The sequence below is a fragment of the Lacerta agilis genome, chromosome 6, assembly GCF_009819535.1.
Source record: "Lacerta agilis isolate rLacAgi1 chromosome 6, rLacAgi1.pri, whole genome shotgun sequence".
NCBI lineage: Eukaryota > Metazoa > Chordata > Lepidosauria > Squamata > Lacertidae > Lacerta > Lacerta agilis.
The window spans coordinates 40631838-40648776 of NC_046317.1; the positions used below are offsets into that span (position 1 = coordinate 40631838).

The window sequence follows — 16939 nt, forward strand, 5'->3', positions numbered from 1 at the left end:
AATTTTACCAGGGCAACAGACGAGCTTGAAGCAATAGCATTCTTAACTTGAAGTGAGAAATTGAGTTGGAAGAGTAAATAAAAACAAGATTGAAGGTTTAAATCCTCTGCTAGGCTTTTTGAATTTATATGCTCATTAAATGTTTATTGGAGTGGTCGGATTACGAAGGATTTAGGGAGCTTCATCAACTGGTATATAGTTAATCACTAAGTAAAACACTACATTTTATAAAGTGTTTCTCACGATGCCACACTCAATCCATCTTAATGAAAACCACTTCAAACTGATTTAATTTGAGAGCACTTTGCAGCCAAGAGTGTGTGTAGACCTTGTCCTTTTTCTTGGGGAATTTTAAGTTGTCTGAGCAGAAGGTCTTCTGTAAAAACTCAGCTTCAGCTCCAGAGCAAGAACTAGTTTCTTTGTACTTTGTTTATCCTTTGTGAGGAAAACAACTAGCAGTTTTTGTGAATATGAATAAGGATAAACTCAATATATATATGAATAAAATAGAAAGTTAATGAAAGATTCTGGTTATCAGAAATTGTACTTTTCTTATGTAGTGGCTTACATGTAGTGGCTTACATGTTTGTTTATGGATGAAGAGACATTGTGATCTCTTTTTTTAAAGATAGTTACTGAAAATGTGTTATTGCCCAATGTCAAAAAGGCCGTCTTCTCCTACATACATATTCTGACTCTATCATAATCTAACCTGCCTTAAATTCATGTTAGAAGCAGAGCCAAGTTGCTGATTGGTTACAGTATTATCAGTTATATGATATGTTTAAACTAGATAAGAAAAATGGATTTTTGGACAAAAGCTCACAATCTGAAAGAGAGTTGTTGCAGAATAAGCAAAAAAAATATTGTCTAAAATGTATAAGCAATTATTGGAATGGGAAACAAAAGACGAGCTGCTTAAAGCCTCGGTGACACACTGGACAATTGATATAGAACTAAACCTCTGGGAGAAACTCTGGAAGAAAGATCTGAAATTTACTGCATTCTACACGTTGAAAGAGAATACATAAAAATGATTCATAGATCGTGTCTAACCCTGAGTAGACTAGCTAAGATCAGTGTTAGAAACTGAGATATGAAAGCTAGGAGCTAAATGGCACCTTCATTTTTCACATGGTCTAGTCTTTCCCCTGCCCACCCCACCCCCAATATTCTTAAGAGGGTCTCTTCTCCAGAGAGTAGCTGGAAGTGAGGAGGCAGGAAAAGATCCTCCTTTCCTTTCACTCTGCAGTTTTAATCTAAAATATTAGGTGTAGTACTGCTCCCAGAGCTCGGAAACTACTCACACTAATGAAATGCCCTACCGGAAAATGTGCCTAGAACAATGGGAGTTTTGAACACTAGCTAAGATGTATAAGCGGAATTGAATTTGTGTTGGAAATGTAAAGAAATGAATGGAACTTTTTTATATGTGGTGGGCATGCAAAAAAGTTAAAGAATATTGGGAAATCATATATAATGAGATTTTTAAAAAGTTTAAAACAACATTCCAAAAAAAACCCAGAGGCATTCCTGTTAGGAATGGTTCAGACAGAGGTACCCAGGTGTCAGAAAAACAGCAACGGCTCAGATCTTGTTAGCTCAAAAATGGAAGGTGAGGGAGGTCCATAGCAAGGAGTATTGGTTGGCAACTTAAGATGATAGAATAAGCAGAGTTAGCAGGTCTAACAAGTAGAATAAGAGAGCAAGAAGAACAGGTATTTAAAGAGGAGTGGGAAATTTTTGCTGAAAATAATTGTGTACCGTTCAAAACAGTGTCAGTATTAAGGTAAATTCAATGGTGTAACATATTTAAAAAGGATGTAAGATGGGAAAATGAATTAGATGGAAATACAAAAATATGCAGGAATGGTGGACAAATTAAAAGAACCTTGGAAGGGTAGGGAGGAAAGTTGTTGAATGAGTGGCTATAATGAAAATTTGAAAATTTAATAAAAATTACTAAAAAGAAATTCATATTAGAAGCCTTAGTGATACCTATATAGTTCTTTTAAAAAAAACCCACATATGAACTAAGTTTATTTCTGCCTAGTTTATTGTTGGTATGTTATAGAATACTGTAGGTGTACTAATTCAAACATCAATTTAATTAAATCCACATTTAAATGATCTGTAAGTTGTTGCTATTATATGTGGGTTATCTTTTCACATTTCTTCTATATGTGCATGCCTGCCATATGCTACTGCCAGGTTCAAAGATGCAAGAGTAGATATGAAGGTCTGTTGGTGCCAACAATATTGTAATTTCAGTGCTAGGTGTGCCTCTTTACAGAAGGCATTCCAAGGTTGGGAACCACCACAGAAAAAAATCTGTCCTCTGTGGAAGCTTAACATACTTCTGCTTAATAGGGTACTGTACTTGGAACAGAGCCTCTCCAGAAGATCCTAAAACAGGGATAGGCTAGTAGAGAAAGAGACCTTCAGGTCCAAACCATTTATGGCTTTAAAAGTTAGCACCAGCACTTGAAATTGGACTCTAATGCAAACAAGCAGCTAGTGTAGATCTTTCAAAATAGCAGTAATATTGAATGACTCTGACTGCACTTGTCAAAATTCTAGCAGCCAAGTTCAGCACTAACTGATGCTACCAGGACATCTCATGGCAGCAACACATACCGGTAATCTAGCCCAAGAGGTTGTTGTTGGTGTTCAGTCGTTCAGTCGTGTCCGACTCTTCGTGACCCCATGGACCAGAGCACGCCAGGCACACCTATCTTTCACTGCCTCCTGCAGTTTGGCCAAACTCATGCTAGTCGCTTCGAGAACACTGTCCAACCATCTCACCCTCTGTCGTCCCCTTCTCCTTGTGCCCTCCATCTTTCCCAACATCAGAGTTTTTTCTAGTGAGTCTTCTCTTCTCATGAGGTGGCCAAAGTACTGGAGCCTCAACTTCAGGATCTGCCCTTCCAGTGAGCACTCGGGGCTGATTTCTTTAAGGATGGATAAGTTTGATCTTTTTGCAGTCCATGGGACTCTCAAGAGTCTCCTCCAGCACCATAATTCAAAAGCATCAATTCTTCGGCGATCAGTCTTCTTTATGGTCCAGCTCTCACTTCCATACATTACTACTGGGAAAACCATAGCTTTAACTATACGGACCTTTGTCGGCAAGGTGATGTCTCTGCTTTTTAACATGAATCACCACAGCTAAGCTATCCCTGTCTACAAGGAATTGCAGCCGATGAACCAGCAATGCTGGCAACTTGAACTTTGGGACACTGAGGCCATCTGAGCCTCGAGTGGCAATGGTAGATCAAAGAGTATTCCTAAACTGCATACCTGCTCCTTTAGGGGTAGTGCAACCTCATCCCCAAACCTGAGAAGACTCACCCACAATGTTTCATGTTGTGATTCAGCTTCAAGCTGGTTAGTTAATGAATTCAGATTGAACCCTTACATGCCTCATAAATGCTTTTGGCAAAAGGATCTTCCAGCAGATGAAATTGATTACAGCACTGCCTGGATTTATGAGCACAGTTATACAAGTGAGACCCTGCAACACTATTTTCTTCACTATCTCCCTCCCGGATACTCTATTCCCACCAGCTTTCTACCTTGCCAACAGCATTTAATGTCCACTGAGCAAGCTAACTCTCAATTGGCCTATTTTATCTTATTGTATTTTATTATCCCCTCCCCACTTAGTTCCCCACTACCACAGCATATTCTCAGATCTGAAATCTATTCCCCTTAGCATTTGCCTTGGGAACAAATAGATGCTGAGCACCCCCTCTTAATTTCTAGCAACTATGCAGAAGAGGAAGAACACGAACGGAAACATTTTTCCACAAGTACACACTATTAGTATTTTATTGGGAAGCCAAGAGTGTGTCCCTGGATTATCTAAGATCAAAAATTAATCATAGAACTGTAGAATTTCAGAGTTGGAAGGGATCCCCAGAGACATCTGGTCCAACCCCTTGCAATGCAGGAATCTCGGCTAAAGCATCCTTGACAGATGGCCATCCAATATCTGCTTAAAAACCTCCAAGGAAGGAGACTCCACGGCCTCCCAAGGGAGTCTGTTCCAGTGTCGAATGGCTCTTACTGTCAGAAAGTACTTCCTGGTGTTTAGTCGGAAACTCCTTTCTTGTAACTTGAATCCATTGGTTTGAGTCCTACCCTCCAGAGCAGGAGACAAATCTTTGTTCCATCTTCCATGTGGCAGCCCTTTAGATACTTGAATATGGCTATCATATAAATGTTTTCCTATTTTCATATGTGTGTATATATATATATATATATATATATATATATATATATATATGTTTTCCTTAAATCCAAAGCAGAATCATATCCTCTATATCCATAATTTGATTAGCCAAATAATCATAATGGGGTCCATGTTGCTACCATCCAGGTGCCATAAGCCATTCAGATAACAAAATCTGGAATCTAGCAAACCTGTATATTCCTAAAGTATATTAAGGTGATCAGTGATTGATGATGAAACAGATCTGAAAAATGTGTTTCACTGTTGCTGTTGCAATAAAATTCCTGTCTCCATTCTGTTTTCAGATTTTGCAGTTTTACTTTTTGCAGCATTTTAATTGCTAAAAGAATAGGCCTGTCTGACAGACTGATAACATTTCCAAAATAAAAATACTGGAATGTTCAACTGCAAGCAAGAAGTACCTTTAATAATTCCAGCATCTATTTTAACAAATATTCTGATGCAAAATATTCTAATATCATGATATTGCAACTCCAACAAGAGTGAATTCAAGCTTTGAAATTATTAATTAAATCTCAAAGCTTTCCTGCTGAGCCCAAATACCAGATGGGAGAATCAATTACGGGTCAAATCTTGAGGTGGATAGAGGGAAACATTACCTATTGGGGATCTGTAATGCTTCACTTCAAGTTACTGAAATAAACACAGTGGCTAACATGATCTGTTTGAGGCCACACACATTGCTTGGAGGTGAGTAGTTAGAATAAATAAGAATAACTCAATCCATATGCACATCCAACCTAGCCCACAGACAGAAAATCCAAATTTATTTTGTGTATTTCAAAACAAAAATATTCATATAAATATTCATGTATTTGCAATACTTCAAGCATTTTATGAAATTGATACATATACAAAGCTGGTCAAAATGGTAATCACAATGCAAGTGTGCTGAAATTTTACTATGAAAACATTAAGAAACTGCATTAATTTTCAAGCCTAAAATGATTATGAATGTAGACTAAATGCTATAAAACAGCTCAAGCATGTCACACATTTTGTAAAAAGTATGTTGATTGATTGTGTTTCAGCTGAGCTCATGCTCTGCATGCAGAAAGTTCCCAGTTCAATCCTTGGGATTTCTGCTTAAATGGCTGGTGGCAGGGTTTGGAAATATGGTACTTCTACCTGAAACTGTGGATAGGTGCTGCTAGTTCAAGCAGAGTACCTGTGGTGGTCTACGTCAGTGTTTTTCAAACTTTTTTGGGCAAAGGCACACTTGTTTCATGAAAAAAATCACGAGGCACACCACCATTAGAAAATGTTAAAAAAATTAACTCTGTGCCTATATTGACTATATATAAAGTAATTTTTCAATTTTTCCCATGGCACACCAGGCAACATCTCGCGGCACACTAGTGTGCCGCGGAACAGTGGTTGAAAAACACTGGTCTACGTGGACCTGGTTACTTCGCTCAGTATGAGGTAGCATCATATTTTAAAAAGAGTGTTTACGTCACCACAGAGGGAAAAGCAAAGGGCTACATTTATGCAAACCAGTGCTCTTAGTTAAAACAGATTTAGTTATCCTTATTTTACAGAGTTTCTAAATCTTTGGTTGATCCTAAATGCTTAATTGGTTTTGACTGGGTTTTTTTGGGGGGGGCGTGTTTGTGTGTGTAAAATTATTACTTGGTTTTGAGTATTCTTCATCATGTGGTCTTTCAATCTAGATGCTGAAAATGATTCACCAAGATGGTTATCAAATTTACTCATCTGTGTACTTCTGATTTTTAAATGTGCTGAAATTATCACCTGCCTAGTTCTACTTCATGATATTAAATGTGAGCTAAAAATGGTTGTGTGAAATAACGTTGAATGGCATGCGGAGAAATAACATTTGAGAGAGAAGATCCACCTAAGCAGCCCTGTCAGCAGAAGCATTGTGCAAGGACTACCACTTGTGTGGTGGGGCTTTCACTCTTCTCCCTTCTCTTGCCCCCCTTAGGCTCCCTGGGCCTGGAAAAGCCAGTTTGCTCACCTCTCTGGCTTTCAGGGCCTGAACACTAAACTGCAGGCTGCTGCACTCTGGTCTGCTTGGGCCCTGCTTGCTTAGTGATGTGGATGCACTGTATCAAACAACAACAACAACAACACCTACTTTAAATACAAACATTTAGGTCAAAAGTTAAAAATAAAAGATTTCAAATCAAGTCAGCAACAACTTAGTCTTCAGTACCACTTACAGATCCTTGGTAAGCACTGCAATTCCTTTTCCCAAAAGACTATTATATTTCAAACATGTTACCTGGAGCCCGGACAGCCCCGTGGTTTTCCCCAGAGCTGAGGGCGATGAAACAGTCGCTGAGACGGCTAGAGCGCCGGTGGTGAAAAACTCATTCTGAATCAGACTGGACATGGGCTAGAGCTCAACTTCGAGCCTACCAAGTGGCAATGGCGACAGCGAAGAGGACCTTCTTCACCGTTTCTATTGCATCTGCAGAAAACAGCAGCAGGAGACTCTTCCAGGTGGTTCGCAATCTGTCAGAACCACCTTCGTCATTGGGGCCTGGTAGGGACCGCAAGATCTCCTGCAATGCTTTTGCAAAGTTTTTTGCAGATAAAGTCGCCCAGATGGGCGGGGTAATAATAATAACAGTTAATAATAATAACAACAGTTGCAGGTACTCTTGTGGATGAAACAGATTATCTTGACACTCATTTTAATCTGGATCTAGGCCTAGTTATAGGACTAAATTGGCCTTGGTCACTCCCTTTATTGGGAAAAGGACAGGCAAAGTGCAAACCTGTTATTTTTACTTAATATCTCAAAGGCTTTTGATATCATCCACCATGGTATCCTTCCAAGCTGATTTGGTAGGATGGATATTGAAGGTGTTGGGTCATTTTCAGTAAGGTGATTGTCTTTTGGCACCCTGGGACTTGGGGTGCTGTGGGGTACCATCTTGTCCCTAATGTTGTTTATAATCCATATAAAGCCATTGAAAACAGTCATTTGGCTATTTGGGGGGGAAATGTCAACAGTATGCTGTTGATACCCAGCTCTTTTTATCTGAAATAGCCAAATCAAGAGGCTGCGCGTGCAATCCTTGGGCTTATGCCAGCACTCAGTGATGGCCTAGATAAAGGCCAGTAAACTGGCAGGATGGAAACCCTGTGGGTTGGTGGGTCTTGAGTCCAGATAATTGGTCAATAGCCTGTTTTGAATAGGGTCATACATCCCCTAGCACAAAATAATATTTGGTGTTGATTAATTAGGTTTTTGTCCCCAGTTTAGAAGTCCATGTGCGTTGTCACATGCATTTGTGATACGTAAGCAAGCTTCCCCATTTCCTTCAATAATGCAAGCAAATCACCTGTCCCTTCACATGTGCAGGGCTCATCTTCTCACAGTTGCTACCTTTCTCTCGCACAAGGTACCAAATTAAGGACTACAGAGTCCTTATTGGCCACATAGTTATTCTGCAACAGAACACCCCATACATATATTTTATTTAATATAAAACAAGTCTTACATACTTCTGTACTTAAAATTAAAAAGAGATTTGAGCACAGACAATGAAAAATGTGTATATTAAAGTTGTTTTGTTATTCTGTTCAGATAGTATCTGTCATTCTGGTCTGTTCTTGGGCTGATGACTAAATACCTTATTATTAGTACCCTTTATTATTTGGTTTCTTAAGACTGGTGGAAAGGGGGGAAATAGCTGCAAATGCAAGATCAGAAAATTAAACTGGATTTAAGAATAATTTATAATTCTTAACAAGCTTTCCCTACATTCAGAAGCAATTAGCATTTCAAAATTAAGGGATACCTGCCTATATATTTCAAATGGTGGCATATTCTGCCTTTTAGGATTGTTGGATTGAAAAATTAAGTGCTTTTCTGAGGCAAGTATTCCAAAGGAAACAATGCACTAGGGAAAGAGATCATGCCAGATACTAATATTTGATATTTAATGACTGAACCATGGTAATTTCTCAATTTTTCTGTTAAATAGAATTTTAATAAATAAACAAACCAAAATTAACCAAACAGAATTTAAGAGAATTTAGGCATGTTTTAAGCCTCACTCACTCAAGCCAACAGCTCAGGTAGGATTTTCAAAAGCTAGGCCCTCAAATCACATGGTGAGCCATTTGGATTTGGGCGGCTAGCTCAGGTGCTTTTAAGAAAAATCTTCCTCAGAATTAAATAGTGGTGTCACTTCCAAGTAATACTTTCTCCAGATAATGCCCTTTTAGTAATCTTGTTACCTCACTTCCTCACAGAGAAAGATCTAAAGGGACAAAGCTCCTATTATCTTAATACATTCCCGGGAATTTTGCTAAGGAGTTTGGTCACTGAAAAGCTAACCTCCTCAAGACCACTCAGCATTTTGATTGATGGTTTCTTCTCGTGTTTTACGATTTTGCTGCTGCTTCATCCAAAAACAGTTTGTGTGGATTTGTTTTTGATTCTTTTGTAGAAATGTAGCAATTGCAAGGTTTCTTGGTATTAAGAAAAACAAGGACTCAAATCATTACACATACTATTGCTAAATGTTGCCTGTGTATTTTAAATGAAATTGTTAGTACTTTTGGATCTTTACTACTCTAGTATATATATTTTTTAATCCAAGGCACCTTTAGCCAAGAGACTGAATATGATTCTGCTTTGTGCCAATATGTAACAGCTACAAATCCAACCAACTGCAGACAGAAAATGGCAAAACTGAATGATCTGAATTTGAAATCCAAATGACATTTCGATCAAAAAATTGGGGTAGTTAAATATTTTTGGCCATTTCCTAATTTACATATGCTAAAGTGTGCACCTGCCTTGTTTTCTAGTATTTGGCCCCAACTCCTCGCTTTAAACTGTACATATTTTGGAAAGTTCATTCACATGGAATCTTATATTTAACAGTTTCATGGGGTTGTTTCTTTGGGACGAAAGGAGTTTCTCAAGAGCCTTTTTTTCTCTGCTCCCAATGAAAAGAGGAGAGCAAAGCCATCCGCTTACCACAAAGCAGTCCCACCACAAAGGAAAGATTAAGGGTTTAGGGAGAGGTCAATGTGGGTTTTTCTCTAACTAAACACTTTCCTAAAGTTTCCTTGTGGAAAAAATAATGAAGTCATCTAAGAGTTTTTAAAGAATTTTTATTTCTTTTTCACCGTCTGCATTCGCTTGTCTTCTCAGCATGGATGTTTAATCTTTCTAGGCTTTGTGAATTGGCCCAAATGAATAAGTGGTGAGCTGTCTCTCTAGGAGCTAGCGGCTTATTCTAAGGCCCTAATCACTGAGTAAACACATCTTTGCCCTCCCTCTCTTACAACTGCTATATAATAGTGGAGATTCTAGCACAGTAACCTGGATATTGCAGAGATCCACGCTTTGAAATGCAGAATGGCTGATCCTCCAAAACAGACAGTGCCTGATCTTCTCCTGCCTCTTTCTTCTTTTTTAAATTAAATATCACCACTGAGATGCTGTTTTATTGCCTGATATTGTGCATTAGTGCCCTGGATTTTCAAGTTTAGTTTCAGTCAACATTGTTGGCTGCACTTATATGGAACTGTGCATGTTAGGCTTATTGGTGCCCTTTTCTGGTGCATGTGTACTTGGTTTTGAATCGCTTTTTAAATTAAAGCGGACAAACATTAATGTAAATGTCTAATCCCTTTTCCAAAGTCTACTGTTGAAATGTTTTCTACTTTTAAAATTGATTTTGAGGACTCACACAAACTCTGTATTTTATAAATGTGCTGATTTAAAATGAATATGTTGTTAGAACAGATGTTTCTATGCATTCAACATATTTATTTTTAACTGGAAATTTTTAGCTGGTTAAATACATTGGCTCTGATCCAAAGAGTTACTTTGGGTATGCCCAGTGCTATTTTTTACTTCCTATAACCCCTGCCTCTTGCCATATTGCAAACTGTTTTTAAAATGTGTTCCAGAAACACAATTTCAGAACCCACATTATGTGTTGAGCTAATTGCAACTTGGCCAATTCCTTTAGGGGGCAGATTTGAATGTATCATAAAAAGACAATAGTTTTCATGAAAGATGCTTGCTCATCATTACTCGTGTCTGTTAAAGAAGTAGCAGTTTAATAGCCTTATGTCGGAACAGCTTGCCAGGTAGCCATAGCCATAAGGAAATTGAGCAGGCTGGTGGAGAAGGCTATCCCTGCTCCACCAACCCACTTGGTTCCCATGCTGGCAGCAGATGAATGGGATTAACCTCTTCTGGAGCCAGCAAAGCATCTTCCCCACATCAGTCCATTTGGTGGAAGGCACTTAAAAAACCCAAGAAGCCCGCATTTCCACCATAGAAATACAGACTCCTACTTTCTTAGGCTAGTTGAAAAAAGTTGCAGGTTGGTAATGTTTTTGGGCTTATTTACAAGACAATATTTTAATAAGTTTCAGTTAAATTTGTCTGTTGTCTACAGAAGCTGAAATATTAGGAATGGAACTATACCTCATCTTTCTATGGTGGGCTTTGCCACTGCAGCCTCCGGGAATAATGCTTATTGTGAAACCGCCGGCAGTACGAAACTACCTATGAAATTACAATTTGAAGCTAGCTGTCAAATTAATACTTAGATTTATCTATATTGTAAATGAATGAAATTTTATGTTGTAAAATTTTGTATAACATTTCAAAGCTATGAGTTGTGTGGTATCAGAATTTTTTGGTGAGTTTTATTTTTATATCAGCTACTGTATTTTCAAACGTAATTCAGAATCTTGACAATTTGATAGTTATTAATTTCCCCTGTGATGTTGGGTAAAACAAAGCAACAGCATAGTGTGCTAGAGTAACATTATTAAACTTACTGTAAACTCAACAATTTAGTTAGTTTAAAAAGGAAATTGAAACAAAAATCAGTGTTATGAGATAAATGTACTCTGTTAGATTGAGACTTTCAATGAATGGAATTTGGGTGGAAGGGTTAGTGGTGGGTGAGGCAATTTTCCCATATAGCCCCCATGCTGCTCCAGAGTTGGGTACCCTACAGAACAGTGTGGAAGGTAGCATTGTGTACTGCTTGGGGAAGGGAAAATTGCTGGAAATTGCCTTGCCTCACCCCTTTCTGGTGGATCTCTGTCCCTTTTGTGAACAGATGGAAGTTACCCAATGTACAATATAATTTTATCCATGTGGCCTGGGAATCAGGGATTAGTTTGCACAGGAGTGCTCTTTCCATAGGGCTACAACCCAAGTAAATGAGAGAGTTTGCCCCAGATTCAGAGAAAGTTTTGAATACACAATTTCCCAGGTTGTTGGTTTTTGGGGGTGGTGCTAGGAAATGAGGTGCTACATCCCTTGTTTAATTCTCCCTCTCCCTAATGCATAGTAAACCTATCCTGATGCCATTGCATTAAAATTAGCTATTGGTTGTACAGTAGTAAGTATTTGCAGCTGATTAAATTCTAAATTCAATTTTGGTGATCATGACAGAATATAAACATGGCTTTTCTTCTTTTTATATAACAGTCACAACATTATTATTTTTGTAGAAAAAATGTTCTTAAATAAACATTTTGGCCATGGGTTCTTGATCACAAGAACAGAGTAGTTCACTTTCTCTCCAAATACCATTAAACAAAGAATTGTTTCTATGGAAGCAGCAGCGGAGTGCTGGGTGCTGAGATTGTTGAAAGGATGTTCCAGCAATATCAATAGAATGCCTCCAAAGTATTTGGTTAGAGCTGTGACAGAAATTTCACTTATATCTGAAAGTGTGTGTGTGTGTGTGTGTGTGTGGCAATTAAATCAAAATATCATGCTAATACTTTCCCCCCTGTTTTTCAGAGAAAGCTGCTTGCTGTCTACCTCCACCATGATGAAAGTGTGCTAACCAACGTGTTCTGTTCTCAAATGCTTTGTGCCGAATCTATCGTCTCCTACCTTAGTCAGAACTTCATAACCTGGGCATGGGATATGACAAAAGAAGCAAACAGAGCAAGGTAAATAATTTGGAGTTGAATATTAAACTGTTTAAGAACTCAAGAAACTCAGTGTATCTTTATAATATATGTTACATAGTATACTGTCTGTTTAAATAATAGATTTTGGGACTGCTCCCCTTTCCTCCCTTTATCTTACATTGTCCAGTGATTTACTTTTCACAGGCTAATGTTCTCAGGATGCAGCCATTGTGTGTCCAACACACCATTCCTCACTCTGTTCATTCACAAGTCTCCTGGGCCATTCTCTTCCTCCTGTCTGCCAGGGTTAGTAGGTGAATGAGGAGAGTGAGCAAGAGAACCAGTGAAATATCTGAGTGAGAGGCATTATGATTGCATCCTTTTTTGGTGCCTTGGAGGATTTTAAATGTAGAGTCATCATCACCTGGTGAATACCTGGAAAGCCTATTATCAACAAGTGGAACCTTCAACAAAGAGATGTGGTGATCTGATTCACACATCATATTAAGCCGTAGTTAAAATAAACTATAGTTCAGTGTGAATGAGCTTGCTGGTACACACTGCTCAAAAGCCCATTCTTCACTCTTCTTCCATTCCTGCTGCTTCCATGCCAGGAAGGAAACTAACTAGCTTGCTGTTCCATGTATGGAAAAATATGTAGATTATTTCACCTAAACAACCCATGAGTTCTTGGAGAGAAACAACCATGAGTGCAGGTATACTTAATAAGAAGCCAGAGTCTGACTTGTTTCCTCACCAGCATAGCTGGAGCAGGGGAGCAGTATAATGTGGACGTTTTGAAATGCATGCACTTTTGAGAAGCATGCACTAGCATGCTGCTCATTCAAATTGTTTATTTCATAGTTTATTTTAACTATAGCTTAATATGTAATGTGAACTGGGCCAGTGTGGCCTTCTCCAGTTCAGGTTTCTAGCCTACCAGTCATGCCTTCTTTCAGCACATACTCTATCTTATTCTTTTTCCTCCACTTGATTTTCTGTCTATTAGCCCCCAATACTAAATCAGCATTCTGTGCTGATTGACACATACCAGCTCCTCTTTTACCAGTTTGGGGGTTTCTTCCTCAGGGTTGTATTTTCCTAAAGATTTTTCATTTTGGGTGGAAACCATTGGGTTCTCTCCACATCTGATGATACTTCCCCTTTCTGCGTGGTGGTGCCAGTTTGGCAATATAAAGATTCAGACTTGGAGAATGAGTTCAAGGGTGGTATAAGAAGGAAGTGTAACAAACCTCCTGCAGATTGATGCAGTGATCTGTTGTGTCTGGGATGGGGACTTTAGAAAGGAGATAACTTTCTGTTATGGGATGGAATAAAGCGGTGGGATGGACCTGTAGGGTGTAAGCAAGTTGCAACCTGTTCCCACATCCCGATGAACTGTATAGAATCAATTGCATTGCATAGATATGTAAGTGTAATACCAGAACCATCTACAAACACCCATTTCCCATCTGTCTCTTTGTTATTAATAGTTTTTTAATACACCACAGGAAGTTTAGTTTGAAGGGCCTCTGTGTAGAGCTCATGTGGGAAAGAGAAACATCCAGAATTGCTACACTGGATTTAATCTGACCCATTTGACTTTTGTCATATGCAGCCTAATTGTGATAAATAAAGACAGAAGTTTTCCCATGTGGTGATTTAGATTGCACTTAATTGTCTGGTGGCAATAGTTCCATACCAAAGTTCTTTCTGTAACTGGTTGAATGTGCGGGTTATGTCATTCATCATGATAGTCTTTAAAAATATTGTATGTACCAATGAGCCTATGTCTATATATTTTTATGATGGAAGGATCTTAAAATTGTAGTAGCTGATCTCCTTTTTATTAACTTCAAGGATGGTCTCATTCCATGTTGTTATTGATAATTGTTACTTAATGTAAACAGAGCACTTAAGAAATCACATGGTTTTGTGTTCCTATTGGACTAGTTTACTGACATGTGCATTCCCCCACCATGCCGCCCACTAACTTACAAATAAGTTAATTGCAGTTAACTTTTCAAATTAAGACTGAAACATGCAGTGTTCTTGCATAATACTCCGCAGACTACTTGGATGCATTTACCATAATCTTAATTTAATTTAGATTAGCTCACAGTGTTGACCCATGCTTTTAATTGTTTTAATTACTATTGAAAAGAGGGATAAAAAGTACTTTCTAACACAGATATGAATGAAGTAACTATGCTTTTTAACACGGCAAAATATGTGGACAAGAGATTGGGCTAAATCTTACATGCTGCCATTCACTGGGAGTAGGGAGTTCCCTCCTTTCCTTTTATCCCACAACTTGGTGTCGAAGGAAACACTATTTCTAAACCATCTGCAGTGGCTAAGTTCAGTCGACTGCCTGCTGTTATATTGTTCTAGTCTCTGTTTAATTCTCTAGTTTCTTTTATTTTACAATGACAAAAAATTGCAGTGTAGTTTCTTTTGAAAATCTGTGTTTGAGGGAGTTTTTTATGACTGACAATCAACAGGCATGTCATTGCTTTGTTGTGTTTTACTAAAGAAGTCTATTAAGTAGCACAACTTTGATACACTAGTTATAAGAGTTTGCAGGTTACAGAGACACCTGTGGTGACCAAAGCGACAGAAGCTGCTTATTAGAAAGAGTCTGTACAGCTGTGTCCTATTAACTCCTTATGACACTTTTAGAAACACTTAATAAAGGGCTTGTTTAAGGCTTTATAGCTATTCTCAATGGATCTAGAACCTGATTGTGAAATACAATAAGATGCTTAAGCTTACACTTTTTGAGTTTTGCTATCAGATTATGACAAAGTAATTATTGTGTAGCAGTTTTCAAATGGCTATATATAAACAAACTATTTTTTATTTCATTTTATTTCATTAGAGCATTTATAACCACCCTTCTAGTATATATGCACTCTGCTCAGGGTGTCTTACAGCCTATAAAGATTGCGATTTAATAAAATGAGCAAAAAAAACTTTTCAAAAGAGATGACATCAGCAGTTTTTAAAAAATCATTACAACATTGTCTACCTCATAAAAGAAAAGCCTGCCAGAAAAGAAGTCTTCAACAACCATTGAAAAACAATGACAGAGGGTGCCAGTCACATTTCATGAGGTAAGATATTGGGTGCAGCCACTGAGAGAGCCTTCTCTTCTCCCACCCAGCCATGCTTCCATTCTAGATGGAGCATAGAGAAGGTCAAAATACAATTACTGTAATACTTAATATATACATATAAGTTTAGGTTACTCTTAGGCTGCGGGGTTATTCATGCAGCATGGGAATAGTGAGGAATTGCTAACTAGAGACCATGGTGCTGTAGCATGAAAATTGTGAAGGCTACTTCAATATAAATCTAACAGATGGGGTAATATTAAATTACTATCTTCCCAACACAATACATTAAAAATATAAAGTCCTGGCTATGATTGTTGATAGACTTTGTTATGTGTATCTACAAATATCTGTTAACTTAATATGGACCTGTCATTTTGGTGGTATGAGGACAGATTAAGGTTAGATATTTTATTGAAAATTAAAGCAAATGTCTTGGACTCTTAAGTGGGTGGAAAGACATTCATAGAAAAATGAGGGTCAGACAAGATTTTTTGTGGGTTCTCCCTCCTCCAGAAACCCCCATCATACCTTTTTCCATGTTGTTCAGGAGGAGCCCCTGATCCTCTGGAGAAGCTGGTGGTAGCACAGGTGGCTGCTGGGATAGGGACCTTTCCTTCTGTGAACTTCCTTCTGCTCGCTTTTCTTAGAATCCAAGCTATTGTATGCATATTTCCACAAAGTATTGTCCAATTTGAACAGTGGACAATTGGATTGCCAAACCAGGTGCATTACTCCTGCAGCCTATTGGTTCTTTTCTCCTCCATTTCCTCACTCTGCAGCCTTTATTCAGAGCCGCTATTATCTGCAGAAGGAGTCAGACCTAAAATTGCATTTTACCTTCCTCTCATTATGATGGAAGATTGAAAGAGATTATGTGGGGCCAGGAAGTCCACAGTGGAGCACTGATGTTCATCCTTACCTAATGTCCATATTATTGTTAGCAGCAAATAAAGTTTATTATTCTTGCACCCAAAGTGGTTGACATAAACTATAAAAAACCAACAAAACCACAATTAATTTATCAAGTTGAATAAAATGCAAATTCAATAATAGCTGCTACTGAAGAATCATATCAGTTTCTGTGCACATTGTTATAACTCATCAGCAATTCAGGATCAAACTCATTGGCCAAACACATATCTGTTTGTTGTGTTTAGCCCCGAGCCCTTGGGTACAATATTTCAAATCCTCTTTTCCTTAGCCGGTGCTTGCTAGTCTTAATTTTAAAATGTTTCTTTTTCCTATAGTGTCTCAGCTTAAGAAAGGGGTAATTGACATACACATTTCCTTATTTCCATGACTGAATAATTAGCCAGATTCACAGATCATACATCCTTTTTGCTAGTTCATCTGAATGAAAACCAGTAGATTTACTGCTTTTGTATGCACTGGTCTCCGTGCACGTGCAAGTGATGACAGATGCCCTTTTAGTCTGGTGGTCTGTGCCACTTCTGAATGTTTTTAAGGCAGTAGAGAAAGTGGGAGAGAACCATTTTAAGTCAAATACATGTTCTAAATCAAAGTCATTTTGTGATTTAGTTGGAAGACATGAAAAATACAGTAGCCAGTTTAAGCATCACTCACTTTTCTTCAGTTCTGATGACTTCTCATGGAATGAAATAAAATTCAGCAAGAGGTAACTTGCAAAAGAATTGGATCTGTTGCTGTTTAGATAACA

At 38.1% G+C, this 16939-nt stretch overlaps 1 protein-coding gene across 1 annotated transcript in view; it reads left to right on the top strand.

Moving 5' to 3' along the window:
- FAF1 (Fas associated factor 1) overlaps nt 1-16939 on the top strand; it is a 173149-nt gene that overhangs the window by 106218 nt on the left and 49992 nt on the right. Inside the window, exon 13 of the mRNA XM_033152173.1 lies at nt 12027-12181. Within this exon, the coding sequence (XP_033008064.1) occupies nt 12027-12181 (155 nt within the window). The remainder of the gene's footprint in view (nt 1-12026; nt 12182-16939) is intronic.